Source organism: Phaethon lepturus, unplaced genomic scaffold, assembly GCF_000687285.1.
Source record: "Phaethon lepturus isolate BGI_N335 unplaced genomic scaffold, ASM68728v1 scaffold9246, whole genome shotgun sequence".
In the NCBI taxonomy this organism is placed as follows: Eukaryota; Metazoa; Chordata; class Aves; order Phaethontiformes; family Phaethontidae; genus Phaethon; species Phaethon lepturus.
The window spans coordinates 57957-76286 of record NW_010546908.1 but is presented as its reverse complement, the minus strand read 5'-3'; the positions used below and the strand labels follow the sequence as shown (position 1 = coordinate 76286).

The 18330-nt window shown below is 42.1% G+C and overlaps 1 protein-coding gene across 2 annotated transcripts in view; it reads right to left on the bottom strand.

The window, feature by feature from the left end:
* IKZF2 (IKAROS family zinc finger 2 (Helios)) overlaps window positions 1-18330 on the bottom strand; it is a 107555-nt gene that overhangs the window by 32303 nt on the left and 56922 nt on the right. Inside the window, exons 3-4 of one of the 2 annotated variants that reach the window (XM_010289455.1) lie at window positions 15854-16120; window positions 6020-6187 (exon numbers count right to left, since the gene is read on the bottom strand). In XM_010289455.1, coding sequence (XP_010287757.1) covers window positions 6020-6187; window positions 15854-16120 — 435 coding nt within the window. The remainder of the gene's footprint in view (window positions 1-6019; window positions 6188-15853; window positions 16121-18330) is intronic. The other variant, XM_010289454.1, reaches the window with a different exon arrangement.

Here is an 18330-nt window from a genome sequence, read left to right as displayed (position 1 = left end):
GACCAAACGTGCTTTTTTTGGAAAGATCGTGATCCTACAGCATCTTTAAATCAAAGATGATTTCTCAGTGATAATTATGCTCCATAGAAAAGGCTTAGCATGACCAAGCTTGTATACTGACATAATTCTGAGCACATAAAAGATAATCTTTTCATATAGCTGATACTAATACTTGTCACAGTAGTGCTCTGGAGGTGAAGAGAACCCCACCACTTCAAGGATTAGGTTCAGATGGAGTTTTAGCGAAGCACGGGATACAAGCTGGCTCTACAGAGGATTAAACTTTAAATAAGGATGCCTAGGGGATGAAAGACCTGGCATACCAAACTCCTACCCTTGTACACATTTTGATCTTACTTTCCAAAAATGCACATACAAACAATATAGAAAACAGAATACCAGAGATTTTCACACTCTACAACACAGAGCAAAGGCCTCTAGGTACTGGAAGCATTAATGAGAAAGCAGAGCTGCTGCAGTATTGTGTACATGCTAATAATAGTTTGGAACCCGGAGTCTGATAAGAAAAAACAGAAAACGATTTTGTGACGAGGTTAATTCCACTGAGTTTAACTGAAACAGCATAAGAAAACCCGAGAGGAAGAGCAGCTCTGCCTGATTAAACAGAGCTCTAAGTATCAGATCAACAGAATGCCTACTGGCTCATGACAACTAAGGGAAGATGCTGTTTGCTAACCTGTTTGCAGAACTGGTATTTGTATGCAAAATACCTCCTCCGTCCCTTCACGTACTTGCATCATTTTTCACAAATAGTATCCTACTTATTCACATTTCATTTTTTTCCCCATTCACAATGTGTTTGAGTCAGTCCAGCTTAGAGTGTAATGAGAATTTCAGGTCCCAAGATTCTTCTAATTATGATGTTCCCATCCTCAAAAACATGGTTACAGAGTAGATACTGGGCCTTTTGAGAGTAGAGATGTTAATAGTGGTAAAAGTCTCTTCAAGAGGAAAAAAGCAGTTTAAAACATTGACTCTTCATTATTCTTAATAACCACCCTTGCCACTGTTTCAGTAATTCACACTGGCTTTTGACAGGCAGGACTTCATGTACAACGTTGTGTTTTTCAGCACCATGCTTGTTCATCCAATTTTTCAGCTGGAATGGGACACTCACAGGTGGAATGACTCTCCCAAACATGTACTGAGTCAGCCATGTTGTCAGAATTAGGAATCAGGTTCCTACTGCCTCTGAGCACAGTCGCACACACAGATATCACTTGTCAGTTCTGCCAACAACAGCCGTGCAATTGCAGGCGTGTAGGACATCTCAAATGGCTCACACACAGGAGGAGATGAGAAGAAAATCCTTATGGAGAAGAAGAGATGAGAAAGATAGACGTGCAAACCAAGAAACATAAAAAGAGTTACTAAACTACCTTACCATGAACAGAGCATTTACCTTTTTAATTATACATGCCTTTTATCTTGCGCACTGTACATAGTTTGCTAAGATTGTGCTTTTGGGAGTTTTTGCCTAAGCCTTTCTTTTCAAAACAAATGCTTCACTGCTTTTCTTTTGCAAATAAAGTGATACCATTAGCTCAGTGCTACTGAAGAGCTGGGCAGTAACAAACAATGTGCAGCAGCAACGCAGGAAGAGGGGGAGGAAAAAGCAAATATTTGTTAAAAGCAGAAAAGGGAAAAAAGCATTTTCTAAACAGGAAAGAAGCAGCTTGGAAGCAAATTTTAAAATGTATTGTGAGGAAAAGCTTCTGTGACAGGAAAAAATAATGATCTGACTACCCATTTTTTATGAAGAAATAAACAGTAAAACTGCTTTCATATATGAATAACACTTACATACTCCCACAGTAAGGGAACATGATTGAAGTTATTAAGATAAAGAGAATACCCAGGAAATTCCAGAATTAAGGTTGCCTGAGAAGGCTTCGTGTGGCCAGTTTGTGCGTATGCACGGTGAGACAGTCTTTTAATCACAGAAGTCACAAAATAATTTGCTCACAGGACCATCATGGTTTAGTGCAAAGCATGGATGGTTCTCACTTAATGAAAAACCTATTGCATGTTTCGTTTTCACCTTAGCAAGTGATCCTACCCCTCATTTACGGCTTACTGCCCAAGCCCTGCTCTGAAAACTAATGCACTGATGTCTTCTATGGACTCTTCCAGACTGTTCATCATTGCAGCCTTGACTTTAAGAACTATCAGAGCATTTATGTTTACAATAGCATTATGAGGGGAGGGCTGACTTGGTGCCATTTTAGACACAAGAGAAATTCATGTCAAAACATAATTGCTAATTTTACGTGCCCATTTGCCAGACTTTTCAGGGTAAAATAGCATCAGGTTGTATGTCATATCTTTCCAAGTACAGAGGTCAACGTCTAGGTGCTTTAACCATTAGATTGATCTGTCAGATCAACTGTCTTCCTTAAAGCTTTTACTTTTTTTTCCACTAATTGTCTACAGTAGATTTCATGTCACCTGTTTTCTATCTGCCTTTGTATAGTTGTGCAATTCTAGAGATGATGGAGGAGATGGGCACATCTCAGGGTGAGATAGCAGGTACTCCTGTGACTGCCATCAGGAGATTTGCTTTGTGTGGATGTCCTCCTCTTTAAAAACAGCAAAAGTTAAGCAAGGTGAAGCCAGTCCCTGCTGGTTTATCAAGTGCATCCTGCAGGAGGGGGCTACCGACTTCTGCCCCAGTCCGCCACAGCCTGTCCTTGCAATCATACCCCGGAAGCCCTCTCAAGCACCTCTCTTGTATTATCTGTGTTGTGGAACTATGGAGTTAATTCTGAAAACAACATCTGAAAGCCCTGTAAGCACCTTGAGGCTCATGCCCACTCTCAGTGTAATTCTGTGCATGAATCTCTCCCCAGGCATTATCCCACTGATGTCCTGAAGGCATCATTATATTCCTGAAATCAAAGAAGTTGCATGTGGGAGGAAAATACAGACACAAAGTTCATCAGAACTCCGTATGTCAGTAAAAGGTAAATAATCGCAGGAGTAAATCACTGCAAGATAAGTCCTTAATTATTTAGGGTTAAACAGCAGCAGCTTCCCAGATGCGAAGCAATATTTTATTAACCACTCATCCTGGGAATACTTACATAGTATGATGTTATTCTGTACAAGAAAGAGAGGCAACATGTGGACTGTGACGCTTAGAAACATTTTCAAATAAGTAGGAAGTAATATTAAAATGCATGAACAAAAAAAAAAATTCATCCAAAGGGGGGAAAAAAAAGCTGTCAAATTTTTTAAGTCAATAGTAGTTTCAGCTATTTCAAATATCTCTGAGATGCTTCTGTTAATTTCTGTTTGCAATTACATTTCCTTATCTTTTCACCTTTCCTGTCTTACTGTATGAAAACCCTGCTCTAAGCACAGGAAAAATTGACTAACTGGCAGTAGCAAGAGGGTGTAACAAAGTGGTGACACAAAGTGCTTTCAAATTCACAGATCAAACTAGCTGGGAGAAAAAAAAAAAAAAAATCCTTCAATTCCTTTCTTGCATACTCTGCCTTCCATAAAAAATGCATAGCTTAAAACCTTCTTGGAAAGGAAAAAAAGAGTGGGGTTTTTTTGATTAATAGCATTCTCTTATTTGAGGAAGAAAAGGACATACAACATAAAAAAGGAAATTGGTCTTGCATGTATGAAATCATGTGCCAAATTCTCAACTGGTGCAAAATAGCAGTACTTTCCTTGCTTAGGGGATGTAATTCCAATCTGTATCAGCCGAGGATCAGATCTAAAGAGCTTTTGCATTCCTTTTGTAAATATAAAAACATATTCAGACTGACCTCAATTTAGACATTAGGTGTACCAGATTGAAACTGGATTGAAGTCTCATATTTCAAAATAGTTTTCAACCTCTTCTTTCTATATTTGATCTGATATTCTCTCCGTTATGGTCAGGAATAGCAGAAGATTTAAGCATTTGATGAAGTTTGTTATACCTTCAAGGTCTACTTACACTTTGATGCGTGTTTTATTAAAGCAGGAAGTGCTTGCCTAGTACACTGATACAAAACTGTTTAAAATCTCCAGGAAACATCTACCCATCTCCTCCATGAACCAGGTTCGCACACGTATGCATAAACCAACCAAACTTGCCTGTATGGCAGGGACAGAAAGACAGCTTAACTTCCATGCTGACAGTCAGACTGACATTCCACCTTCATGTAGGCGGGTGCCAGGTTTTAGGCCAATATCCCAGGTTTTTAACTCTTCATCTGTGAGTGCTACACTAAGAATTGTCTTGGAGAGTATTGTGGGAGCGCTTGTCTGTTCCTGCTGGCCCTCTGCTGAAAACTGTCGTAGCTGACCGCTTAGAGGGGTGACACTTTCTCCACTGAAAACAAAACGTAAAATTACAAATTGAAGCACAGTGAAAGAGCTCCTGGGGAACTCACGTGCCTAAGCAGCTTAGGTGCCTTCTGAAAATCCCACACCTTCACATTTCATCCTCGTGCAAAAAGCAGAGGCATCAGCCATGTACTCCTCACACAGGAAGAGCGAACAATCTCTATCAATGGCTGTATCTAGGTAACAAAATCTATACTCATATTATGAAAACAATCTTCAACCACAATGTTCATGTTTTGTCATGTGGGCTATTGTATGTCACAAGTCCCTTTTTTATTTTAATTGTGAATATTTTTATCGTGTTTTCTTTTTTACTAATTTTCAAGTTGAAACTACGGTTATGGTCAGATGTGTGAAAATTGCACCTCACAGTTCCACAGATATTTTCCCTTCTGACTTTCAGATCAGATCCTCTCAGCTGATAACTCTCAAGCAATTCTCTCTCAGCCTAGTCCCACACTTGCACTCTCTTGGAAGCTCACGCTTTCTGTCAGTAGTACATTTGCATCAATACAGCCTCCTGTGTACTTCAAAGTCTATCTGGAGAAGCTTATTAGCTTATGCTTTCTGATTCTCGGAAATGTCAAGGCAACTCCGCATCCTAAGACCAACCTAATGCTCATAAAACAGAGAACTCTGCTGAAGTGACGCTGACCCTGTAGAAGAAATGCACATAAAGAGCCAGGAAGCTCCATGACTACATTTTCAACACACAGAGCTTCTGTCTGCAGCTGCACTTCAACCACTGTGTTTCAGTAGCCACACATTTGCTAACACCTCAAAAAAGTTCATCTGTAATGCTGTCACTTGTAACCAGTCCAATTATCTCTGCTCATTCAACAATGAAAAACAGAGTCTCCTATAAACGGCCTGGACACAAAAGTTGAACATCCTGGGAGATAAAAAACGCAGCAAAGTTAAGGTTTTACTCAAGAGTCCTACACAAATGAGTAAGCAGGCAGAATGCGGCCCCTTGGTGTAGCATACAGGGAGTAGAAACACATCTGATCCTGATCATCAGGGCTACCAACGTGATTAGTAACATGCAGTTATGTGACAGGTATTTCTTTTGAACATATCAAGAAACTGTATCAAGTAGACTTGATATCGACACAATACTATCAAGTAGCATGGCAGGACAAACCCACTCTCTCCGAGTGCTGTGGCTGCCGTGAATTAGGACTTTACAGTGAGATGTAACTGAATCAAAAATGCAATTAGAAGGTTTTTGAAAGACGAACAAGCATGAACTCCACCAGCATATGGCATTTATTAGATGAAGAAATGGGTATGAGCTGCAAAGCAGGCTTCCAAGAGCACACAGTTATTCTTTGGGATCTTTGGAATTTCACAGCCACTTCGGGGCTGAGAGCATCAAAACAAAATCTGCCAGCCTGGATACACCCAAGGAGACTTTCAAAGGGAAATGCGATAGCATCAGCAGAGGAGCTCAGTTACACAAAAGGAGAGGTGTGGCTGAACCACAACTTTTCTGATTCACATCAAGGCTTTCCCGAAGCTCAGAGCTGCGCTGTCGGAGATTGGTACAGACCCAGAGCCACCAGGAATACACAGTTATTTTCACAGCCTGCTTCACTTGGACCGCAATGACAAAGGAAAAAAGACGAGGGAAGAGAAGACAGGGCAGGCTCACCAGAGTGCGTCCTGAGGTGTCCTGTGAGGGCATCCCTCCGTCGGCAAGCATAGCTGCAGAAGGGACATTTGAACGGTTTCTCCCCAGAGTGCAACTTGATGTGCCTCAGCAGGTTCCCCTTCTGCGTAAAAGAAGCTCCACATTGGTTACAGTGGAAGGGGCGTTCACCTGGGATGGAAATGGGAGAGAGCTGTCAAGAAACATTGGAAGATGCATGGAGCCCATTACCGCGCTCTTTGTAGAGGTGCCATCTTACATAGGTATGGTCCCCACCACCATCACAGGGCACTTGCTAAAGCCAGGGGCCGTTTCTTTTGCACAAGAGGCAAAGCCTCCAATAGTGGTTTGGGGCTCTTCCTCAGCCTCAGCATTGAGGCGACTAACGCAGCCTGAGTTCCACAAAGTTCTCCATCTTGGAGGTTTTACCCTTCATAGAAGGTGAGCTCTGCTCAAAATTTAGATCCGTAACCATGGTTTTGTGGTATTTATGTCTATGGTTTTGCACTTATTTTTAGTATAGGTCCAATCCATACGAGTATTTAGAACTGATCATAACAATTGGACTTGGACAGACGTTAAGGTCTTAGCTTCAAACCAAATCTTTTGCTTACATTATACTTTAATTGAAATCCCTTTTTAAAGGCCGCTTTGCATTGCTAGAGCGGTATGGAGAGAATCAATGCAAGTGACGACCAGGCCCACAGGCTTTGGACAGTAGCAAACACTGAGAAAAATCTTACGGCATTAAACTGTGAAATAAGCAAATTTGTGCTCTAACTAAAACTAATTAAAAAGACTGGCTTGATGAGAAAAAAAAAATTTAACAGAAACTCTACATCTTACCCTCTCCCTTCACCCCAGCCATTCACACACACATGCAAAACTTATTTTGATGTTAATCCTTCATATTTGCCCTAAACAGTGGGGATTAGGTCCATAACAAACATACTTTAAAAAAAAAAATGTATTATTTAGAGGAAAACCCCTGACAAACTCACATAGGTTTTGTGAAATATTATCAAAACCATACTCTATGTCAACATTTGTTGAGGACACTCAGCCTGTTCCAGCATTCTTGGGCAGGCAGTCAGCTCTGATCATCTACTTATCTCCCACGGGGTACAGTGCAAATCAATAGGGCACAAGCATATCGTCATGCTGGCCACTTGCCTAAGCGCTTTACTGCAGCTGGGCACTAGATGCTGAAACGTTTTCACCAACTAGGGCCCCAGTTCAACACGGTCTTGAACATCAGACTTCAGATGTAAGCAGCCTCATTTATTTTTTTCAGCATATCACCTATGACGAAGCCTTGGTCAAATCCTGGTGGGACTTTCTGAGGTTGAACTCATTGGCCTGAAGCACAGTTCTCATGAAAAACAAACATGTTCTGTCATCTGTCACATGTCTCCAAAGCCTTTTTCAATTGCTTTAAAATGATTACTCCCTTTCTGCACAGAATTAATGCTATGTTTTTCTCAAAGTAGTTCATGTGTCTAGTGTAAAGTCCAACATACGTCTGTTGATTCAAATGGAGAGGGAGAAAGAGATCTCCCACAGATGTTCACAAGCAATTCTTGCATCAGTGGTTGAACTCACTGCAGCATTACGGTCCTGCCAGGAGGGCAGCAGAAAGCAGGTGTGCCATATACATGCCATATCTCTGCAACTTCACTTCATGTGCATGAGCTGGAAATTACATCTGAAACCACTGCAGAAGCACTGAAGAAGATCCTAAGGTTCCTACAATCTTGCCAAGAACATTATGGAATAACGATTAAAAAAAAAAAAATCAGGCATCTTCTAATACAGTGAACACGAGCTCATTGGAATTGATAAAGAGTTTGTGGTTTCCCTTTTAAACTCCCACACTATACTTAGAGGATCTGATTAGCCATTATCTTCTTTTACATCATTTCAAAATGTCCATAACAGAGATATGTAAAGAGACTGCAGTAGAAAAATAATTTTTTTTTCTTTTTTGTTTTGCTTTCGCTGTCTGAGAAAATAGGCAAAACCCCTTCCTTTGACACGTTTCTCAGTATTCAGGAATAAGCTTCAGTTTCAGGATGACAACATTAAAGGTGGTAGCGAGTTTCTTATCAAGTCTAAGTCTCTCCCTTCACTCCTGGTCTATTTAGAACTATGCAGTTACTGTGTTTTACCCACTTATCTTTGATATTTTGGAGGCCACATACGAGCAGGTATTATTCCTCGATAAAGTGGCAGCTGAAGAGATGCTGAAAGCCTTTGTTCAGGAATTCAAATAGTCACAGCACTACAGTTCAGTGGCAAAGATGACATAAAAACACGGACCGCAAAGTCACCAATAGTCTGCTCCTCTCTTGCAACGGACAGAGTCTGCTACAATAGTACATTTTACCTTAAATAACCTTTGTATCTATTTAAAGCCAGCATGAATTAATTTCTCCTACTGGCTTAATTCCGGGTAAATAACTGCTTTGATCTGTTTGTTATACTTTTGTCCAATCATTTGATTCCCGCTCCTTAAGCTGCAGGCTTGTGGGATGACCGTTAATTTTAGTCACACCTTCATGATATTGATCAGCAGCTTTTACATTTAGCACAGCTAATCTGAGAGACAATTATCCAATAGAAGGGTGCACAAAGAGAGTCAAGACTCAATAATAAGAAGATTTTGCTGGTTCTCCTAGAACTCTGCTGTCTGATGCCCACTCTGGATACTAGCAAACCAGCCTTCTGTATCACTTCAGTACCTTGAGAAGACTGTTTTCCAATTATTTCTCCTGCTGGTTTTTCCTAGTAGGCTTGTAAACAGTTCTCCAGTATTATTACTTCCTAATAACAAAATAATAACCTTGACATCCTTATCCACTTCCCTTACCCTCCTCTGAAAGTAAGTTTTTATTCATAGGCTGGAATTAATCACACTTCAAACTAAACATCCACTCACAAGAAGTCTTTAAATACATTTCTTCTCTACATAGCAGTCCCTGACTGTTTAAAATATTTTCCTGTCATATGGGGTGATGGCACCACAGACATACCAGAAACTCTCGACCCATTATACAGGTGGCATACACGACTACAAGAGGTTAATGATAATTATAATTATGTGTTTTTCACCATTTATAGCCATGTATTTACTGTTTGACTCTATACACTTATGCCAATTTATTAAAATAAGAGGTCCTTACAAGAACATGTACTGAAAGGTGACTAAGCAAGCTTTTTGCTTTTCAGCACTGGAAACTACGTGACTACAATGTAACTGCAAGATTTTTTTTTTTAGCCTACTTTAAGTATTAAACTATTTTAGAGCTAAAGCAGGGCAGAAAACCCTCAAAACTTAGTGATTTAAAAAAAACAAAAAAAGAGACTTTCTGAGTGGGGAGAGGGGGAGGAACAGCTAACCAAACAAAAAAGATGTTTCTTTTCAACTCCAAACTTAAGATCTAAAGCCAGACAAAACCAAGAATGCCTAAAAAGCCTTGCTCTGCAGCACAGGGAATTTAATTAACGGAAGTTTCTTCAGGAATGGACAAGGCAAGGTAAGCCGGAGCTGCAAAGTATTACCTTTCCTAAAGGCTTATTAAGAGGGGCTTGTCCCAGGAAACAGCTCTGACAAATAAATAAATAAATGGACGCACGGGGGTTTACCATTTTATTGTTAAATCAAAGGTGTGATTAATTAAAAGGTACGATTTCAAATATTTGCCTCTAAATTACAGTAAAATACTGTTGACACTTCACAGTTCATTGTTTAACATGCATCTATTACAGCTATGTCTCCTCCAGGAAAAAATAATAATGAAATATTACCACTCTTTAGCTGCACTAGTATCTAAAGTACACAAGTTAACTTGCTGTTGTGTAAACAAATACTGAGATGAAAGGTGAAGTGGACCAACAGAGTCAGGGTTATTAGCAAGACATAGTCCTTTCATAAGTATCTTTAATATATGGCAGCTGGCTGAAGACTTCATAGCACAAGCTACAAACGCTGTCTGGCTGATACAACCCGAAACCAGGCGAATGAACTGATTAACTTCCTACTAATAGCTTTCATATTTTACCACGTATATGTCAAATGTTATTTCAAAAAGCAAACCAACTCCCTTTTCTGCTTAATTGGAAGCTTCCCTGTGCAATAATTCTCCTTTACCGCCTCAGCACGGAAGTGCTGCGCAGAAGTTTCAGTATGAGTTATTCTTCTTTGAATCTCATAGCGGTGCAAAATACATCAGTGATAATTTCTGTATCAAAACAGAAATTTGACTGAGGACAACGAGCCTGCAGACCTCGCAACCAAGGAGACTTAGGTTTTCGTAACCCTTGGCTGGTAACTTTTGTCCCTTTGAAATCAAATGGAAGGACTCGCAAAATAACGCACTAGTTCTCATTAACAGCGAGGCCTGATTATTTCTACAGCAGTGCTCAAGTCCCTTGCTGTGAATGTTTTAATTACCTTTTTTAAAAAAACGCTGGTTTTAAAGTCTCTTCACAGTAACAAGGAAAGCTAGGATAGAGTCCTTCTACACCAAAGAAACAGGTCTAGTGGAACTACATTTAACATCTGTCCTGGCTAAATGTGTATCTAAGATTCTCAGCCTTTTTTATTTGGCACATATTTTTGTTATGCAAAATATAGCTTAGGTACTTCTCAAACGGGATTTTTTTTCTAACCTCTTAGTGCAAAATACTGTGCCCATGCTGCCATCAGAAAGTATTTGCTCATAGTAATAATATTTAACCCTTCCGTAAGAGGCTTTTTGTTAATATTCAGCTAAAATGAAACATTTCTCCCGATACATCAGATGCTGCAACTGCTCTGATTCTGCTCTGTCCCGGGAGCACTACTGAAATATCAGCTGTGCTGACAGGCAGTGAGCTGCAACCTGCCTTTACCCAAGCGAGATACAGAGCAGCAGACACTGCTCCACTTCTATAGTCATTATTCTGGGGACTATATAGTAGTCTACATACCTACTTCCCATTCTATCAGATTCACTTAACAGGCTGCACATCACTTGAAATCAGTGTTTTCCCTACTTTTTTTTTTTGTTGGGAAAAACCTACTTCCAAATAGGGCAATTTATTATAAAACAGTAGTGACAAATTTCTAATGAAAAATTCCTGGGAAATCCTGGGTGATTTCCAAGCATCCTCTGTACACAAATTTATGCCTATATTCTTAAGAGAGAAAAATCCTTTAAGTGAACTGGTAAAAATATCAGAAGGGTTTAGCTACTGAGTACTGTGAGTAAAACACATCCTTAAGCAGAGAGCGATTTTGAAAATCTAAGCTCCCCTTCCTTATGCCTGAGTAGAAAATGAGACTTTAGGTTCTTAAATCTAACTTGTCCAAAGTAGAAAATATCACTTTTGGAAATTTGGCCCTACAATTTTTGATTCAGTGCCAAACTGATTCATATTGCAAGAGGCACGCAGCCTACACTAGGTTAAAAATTACAAATTAAACTAAATAAAACCTTTCTACTCAAAAAATAAGACAGGCAGGCCAATGGAGTTAATCATAATGTGTTAATATGACCATTTGTTTAAATTTGTTCCTGGTTAGCTGCTTTAGGCATAAAAGTCTGTTACACTGAACAGCAAAATTGGGTGTTTCCTCATTTATTAATTGTGTCCCAAAAACTTGAACTCTCCATTACAAAAAAATTAAATAGCATTCAGAGTTCCAGTGTTGCATATGTTCAGCTATAACGCTATGGATGCTAAAGCGGAACTTGAAGATTTCCCTCATGGGCACGTAACGTATCTCAGTTCACTGACTTTATGGTACTAAAATGTACGTGGAGTGCAAGAAAAGATTCGAGACCCTCCTGCGGTTAGTATCCCAAAAAAACCCTAAAAATAACCTATCAGCAGCCCAAAGCGAGAGTGGGACAAGACTGCTATTCCCACTGCCTGCTGCGTTGTGCCCTGTACCCGGGGACCCAGCTTTGCTCTGCCACCCATCCTGCTGCGTCCACACAGAGAAAGCGTTTAACCTCTGGGTGTTCTTAAAAGAGTGAGGGTGATCCCAACCCTCCCCAAGAAATAATAAGTGTTTCAAAATCCAGCAGTGGACTAGATAAAGGGCTGCATGCTACGGTGGAGGAAAATGACAATTCACATCACATGGGAGAACAACGCGTGGACCTCGCAGATCACAGAGCCAGCAGCACGGCTGTACCAGCAAACGGTTTCTCCTTTACCAAAAATGAGAGGCAAGGAAATTTTAATTCAGGCCCACTAGCAGAAAGCCTAAAGAGGTGAGAAATCACTGGAGTTCCTTTTCAATACCTCAGACAAATTGGATTATTGACCTTATCTTCTTCCTCTCCCCTTCCCTCAACATCCCCAAGCACAAGCCCCTGGAGTATCCAGTGGCAATATTATGTGACCAGTCATCCCCTGCAGTAACAAAAAACTCTGATAAAGATGCTGCAACTCAGGGCATGTGCTGCGGAATATGAAATTTGGACAAAAAGAAGATAGTATGGGAGAAGAGGAAAATAAATCAAACGTGACACATGCTATTTTTCTGACATGAGGACATGGCGGAGGGGGGTTATGCCACTCACTAAAGCGGGGAGTGCATCACGCTTAATTCCCACATTGAGCGTTTTATTTATTTTCTGTCAGCAGTGACAAATAAATAGAAAGGCCTTCTCCTGACACCCATGCAGACTACAAAAACGCTTCACCTGAATTATCAGTGTTTCAGAGGAATGCTGTGTTCAGCAGTATCAGATGAGCAGGGCCGTGGGCTCCATGATGGAGCTGCCATGGACCAAAGCATCGCTGGTACCACATGCACAAGGCAGCGCTTGTGCGGATCCAAAGGATGTGGCGGGGAACTCCCTGGCTCGGTCTGTCATGGGAAGGGGCGACTGCAGGCATCGGAGGAAACAGATGCTCCAGCACATAAGGATGAGAGATGAGACACTGAGCTCATCTACTCTGGCCTCACCTACAGCACAGGTTACATTCCCTGTCCCTGTATCTGTTTGACTAAACTACCATAATGTGGCAAGGAAGACAACGGCTCCTCAAAAACAGATGAGTAATGGCTGGAGAAGACCGTGCCCCTTTACATGCACAACACAGCCAAAGCCATATGGCACAGCTTCTCACAAAGCCTGGGTCCTGGGGTCTAAGGAAAGCCACACTCGCGTCCCAGCATATGGGCAAATTACAGCCTCTACTATGGACCGCAGCATTTTTTGTCATTTACAGAGAATGCTGTCAGGTTTTTTGGGAAGGGACTTTCGTTTTTGCCAATGCAAACAACTGGCCAGACCATGCTTTGGTTGTGTACAGATAAAGAGGACAGTAAGGTGGGATTCAGCTCCAAAACATACTTAAGTTGGCGTTGAGAGGTAAGGACTTACATGCCATTTGCATTAGCTGATAAAGGATATCATCCGTTTCCACTCACCCGGGACAACCTCCGTTCCCTCCACCATTCTCCCTTGGGCTGCAAAACCAGACTACCCACAGGTCAGGGCTCATTCCAGAGCTGGGGCCAGCCCATAGCACCCGGCTGCCGAGGAAGTGGCAATATATTTTAAAATACTGCACTTTAAAAGACAGATACCAGTGTGTTAAAAATACTCCTTAAAATCAAGGATGTGGAAATCCAAGCAAACTTCTCCTTCTGTTGTGGACAGTGAAGTAGCAGCATGTATTAAAAAAACAAACAAACAAAGCGGTGGGGGGAAAAAATGCCCCGCAAAATTTGTCAACTGGTTTACTGAGAGTAGAGCACTGAGCTGCACGTTAAAAGGAATGCCATTTCTATATGCTTGAAATCATCTGTATAGAGCAATACATCACAGCTACTCTGCCCAGATGGGAAAAGAGTCAGAGCTCTATGAGGAATCGGCAGTAGCCTGAAGGAAAAAGCTAGCAGTTATGCAATTCCTATCCATACACGTGCACACTGCCGTCTTCCCTGCACGCAGATGAGAATTTGTTCTGCTCCCTTTGAGTTTGCATGTCGTCTTTAACATGAAAAAGGCAGCTTGTCTGTATTTAAAAGATGGGCTAGCTATTCAGTATCTCAAAAAATGCTAACCATTTAATTAAGTACCTAAATCTAAATTTAGCAGGTCTAATTTAGCTGTTCAAGTTCAAATATGTGGACTCCAATGCACCTACAATACATATGCTCAGATACATGCGAGTGCCAATGAAAACTTTTAGTGAGGTTGAAAGCTGGGGACTCAGTCTGTTACGTTCTCCATTCTCTTTCTCTTCCCTAGTAATAGCACGTCAAATTGTTAATCAAGATTTTGGTTCTCCTGCTAATGTTTTTCCCCTGTCATAATTGCTGTCTAAAATCATAAACAATACTGCAAAGCTTTGCATTATGCATTTATGTTAAGTTGTTATCAATACAACTATATACAGAGCATTAACTATGTAATATATATTTATTATTCCTGTGTACCGAAATTCTATCGATTTCTTTCCCATCAAGAGCACAATGCTTCACTGCAAACTACCAGGTTTACAAAGGGATTACACAAAGTCTTTCCCACTCTACCTTAAAATCCCATTTTTCTTTTCATATCTTAGCAGATATCTCACGCTCAGTGTGAATCTCTCACCCCATTAAATAATAGCAGAGAAAGATAAAAACCAAAATCTTTCATTTTGTTTAAAAAATATAGAAAACAAACACCCACTGAGGCTCCAACACAGAAACCTGTGCTTAAACTTAGTAAAATTTAAGAGGGTATCTCAAGATAAGCATATATTGTAGCACTTCAGGTACCTTACGTGTGCTTAAATCTCATAAAAGTTAAGCACAAGCTTAAGTGCTTTTTTGAATCAAAGGCTCTGCAAGGTAGACCTCTGCAAGACCGAAAAGCGTTGTCTTCTGGCACTATCTATACTTTTATCCTGTCGGAGGTAACCGTCACTCCCACCTGAGAAGCAGCAGAGGTGAGTGTGTACCAGCCTCTTGGACACACCAGTTTGCTGTATTAGCCAAAACTCCCCTGAAAGTCCCTGTTTTGAACTTGAGGCCCCATCTTTTAGGCCCCAAAGACTTGCTCAATCAGCATGTGGCAAAGGTTTTGTCTGCCTCTTGAATTCTTAAATCCATAAGCCTAGTTTTGGTCTCCAAACAGTAGCAGTATTAAGAGTAATAAAAATAAATGATAGGAGAGTGCAAGCATTGAAAGTTGCCACAAAAATGGTATCTGCATGGTGAGGGGGAGTCAAGTGTTAGCCCACGAGAGCAGTTCAGGTGAGGTTTGTCTGATGGAGCTGTCACGCAATGAGCAGCAAGCCCGCCTCAGCAATGGGATCGCTAGGAAGGAGTGTCCCCTCTGGGGTTTGCTAATCCCAGGTTTGCCGGGCCACCGGCACCATGCCCATCTTGTGAAGGGGGTGCGAGATCCCCAGGAAGCTGCTGGCGTTGTCCACCTGTGAGCACCTCCAAGGGAAGACTATCTGAGACTCATCGTAAAGGCTCAAAAGCCTTGCACATGCACACACACATGAACACACACACACACACCCCCCCCCACGCCAGAGAATGACTCTCACCATCTTGCCCCTGGTCAAGAACCGTAACAAAGGCGATTTCCAGACTTCTGTGCTGTTTTTAAGAATGAAAGGCTGGAAATCAACGTTAAGGAAGCACCATGCTTGCCAGAAACACAGCATCACCAGCATTTGGGGAGCAGGGGGAGAACCAAACCAACAAAGCCCATCTTTCCCCTCCCCAGCCTCCTGCTACCCCATGAATGAAAAGGGAAGAGAGAAGAGTTGTCAGGTAATATCAACATCAGACGCCACAGGCAGTCATCAGATTTTCTTTCAGCTGCTTACCAGTGTGGCTCCTTTTATGTACCATTAGCACATTGGGCCCAATGCAAACCATGCCACAGACGTCACATTTCAGTTTACCATTCGGAAGCCGGATTCCTCCCTCGCTCGAGAGCTCCTGGATCTTTCTGTTATCCGCCATCTCGTTACTCTCAGTGAGGGGCTCTTCCAGGCTGCTTCCTTCATCATGAGCCCTGATCTCATCTTCCTGACTCAGGGGCTTCCTGTCACATTCCTCATCACTTTGCATTTCTAGCTTTACTGAATTTGCTGAAATAAAAAAATAAATTAAAAAATATTAAAAAAAGTGTATTTTCTAAGTTTCCAACAGCTAATATCATGATAAATTTCTACTATTATCAATATTAAAGCACAGCCTTGAAGCTCAAACCAACATGAGAGCCTCATGGTGGTGATGGCACCACAAGTTACAACTGCGTCTTTCTTCAAGGCCTTGTTTGAGTTTTTTAAATTCCTGATTTCTGTCCCTGTTTTACAGCTCAGAAGCTAAGGCACGGTGTGATCCAGAGACCTACCAAAGTCACAGATGTGCAGTGGGCTTAAGAACTGACCTCCTACTTCAGCTTGAAACACGGGAGTCCCCTTCCTTTCAAGGAGCCCAAGTCACAAGAGCGAAGGCCACAGCCAGAGCTGCTTCCCCAGGTCTCTCCTGCCTAGAGCACCAAGACACAGGGTTTCCAATGACAGAACACTGCACCGTCACAGCTCACAGAAACAAGCACCCTTCTCAGGCAGGATTGTTCAAAACGCGGGGACCTAGTAAAGCCGGGCTTGTGGGCTGTGGCGGTAATCTCCAAATCACTCTGCCTGCACGGACAGGTTTCCTGACGGAGGGGAGGCCAATGTCTGGATGAGCCTCCCGTGCTTTTTTGCTACCATCTTCTGATTCATGTAAATGGGACAGTGCCAAGGCAAACAGGTCTGAAGCAAGACCTACGCTGCGGCTGATTTATATATGTGAAATTAAGTGCAGTTGAAGATCTTTCATATCTGCTTGGTTAGACCAACGGGCTCACCGCTGATTTCTGTGATCCTCGGGTCACAGGACAAACCTCCTCTAACTAGTAAGAGCTTGTGAGATCAGCAAACCTTTAAAGAAAATTAATGCATCAGGCTTTTTCATGTAGAGGTGTCGGTGCAGGGGTGTTTTAATCACCAGACACCACTATTTCAGTGCCTCAACAGTCGCTCAAAACTGCCAAAAGGCCTGTCCCAGGGTCACACTCTCCATCCACACTCTCATCCAGAAGGCAAGCCCACGTGCCTGCTTCCCTAAGCCTTGATCCTGCTGAGGGGTTTAAAAAGGAGGTGATTCAGCCTTCATATCTAAGCAGTCTTTGACCTCTGTACTAAGGCCATTAGCACAAGTACCAGTGACAGCAGTGGACCCAGAGTGCAACCGCGTGCCCTGGGCCTGGCCAGTGTCTCCGAACCCCGACTAGGCGTGCTCCAGAGCAGCTGCCCAAGGGGACCCTGTCTGGGAACCCAACGAGAGAGATAAAAGTAAATGTGTCTGATTGCTGTAAGGCATCACATTTTCAAACAACCGGCCTGGAAACGTTGGAAGAACAAACCCTACTACTTAGATTTCCTCCTTTATCCTCCTTCCTCGGATTTACGGTTAAAGAAAACACAAGGTTCAGAGACTGATGTTGATGTTGCAACTCTAAATCACTGTTGTTACTCCTAGGCAAAGCATAATGAACAGGGCAAAGGCACCAGAGACCAAACAACGGGAAGATGTTGCTTTTTAATCATAAAATTCTTGAAACACATCTTCCACTAGTCAACAAGGCACTAATGGGAGCTAAGGAATGAAAGTACTATTACGGCAAAGTCCATCCAGAGCAAGGACACAGCCAGATCACAGCAGACTAATATCAGCACAGGCACCGTCATCGAAATGGTCTGTAGCTACGAAATATTTAAGCGCTTCATTTATAAAAGGGAATTGATATTTTTGTTGCCACAGAGATGCATTTATTGTTTAAATAAAGAAATAATGGCACAGACAGAGAGCTCAACCACAACCCAGCCGGTGCCCGGGTGCAGCGCACGGCTGTGCCCGGGGCGCAGGCTGGTCGTCCCCACCTGTGGACGGCTCTCTGCCCCACAGTGCTCACCCCGGCACCGACAGCACGCACAGGCAAACACGGGGATGAAAGCAACCTCTGGTACCCAAACCTGGCCACGAGAGAGACTCCCTAAACTTTACGTAATTGCAAATCACCTCCCCCCACAAGAACAAGATACATTTCTTTTAATAGCTTCTTCTGTGAGGCCACTGCTACCTCAACAAGGGGAGGAAGAAAGGCAGAAACAGGTCAACAGGAAGCTGTTTGCATGGGGAGCATGAGGGGGCCTGCCCTACCACAGCAGCAAGAGAAGCGATGGGAAGCCGTCCTACGCTTGTGCAGAGCCCAAGGTACGGTGGGTGGCACAGCCATCACCAGCCTCAC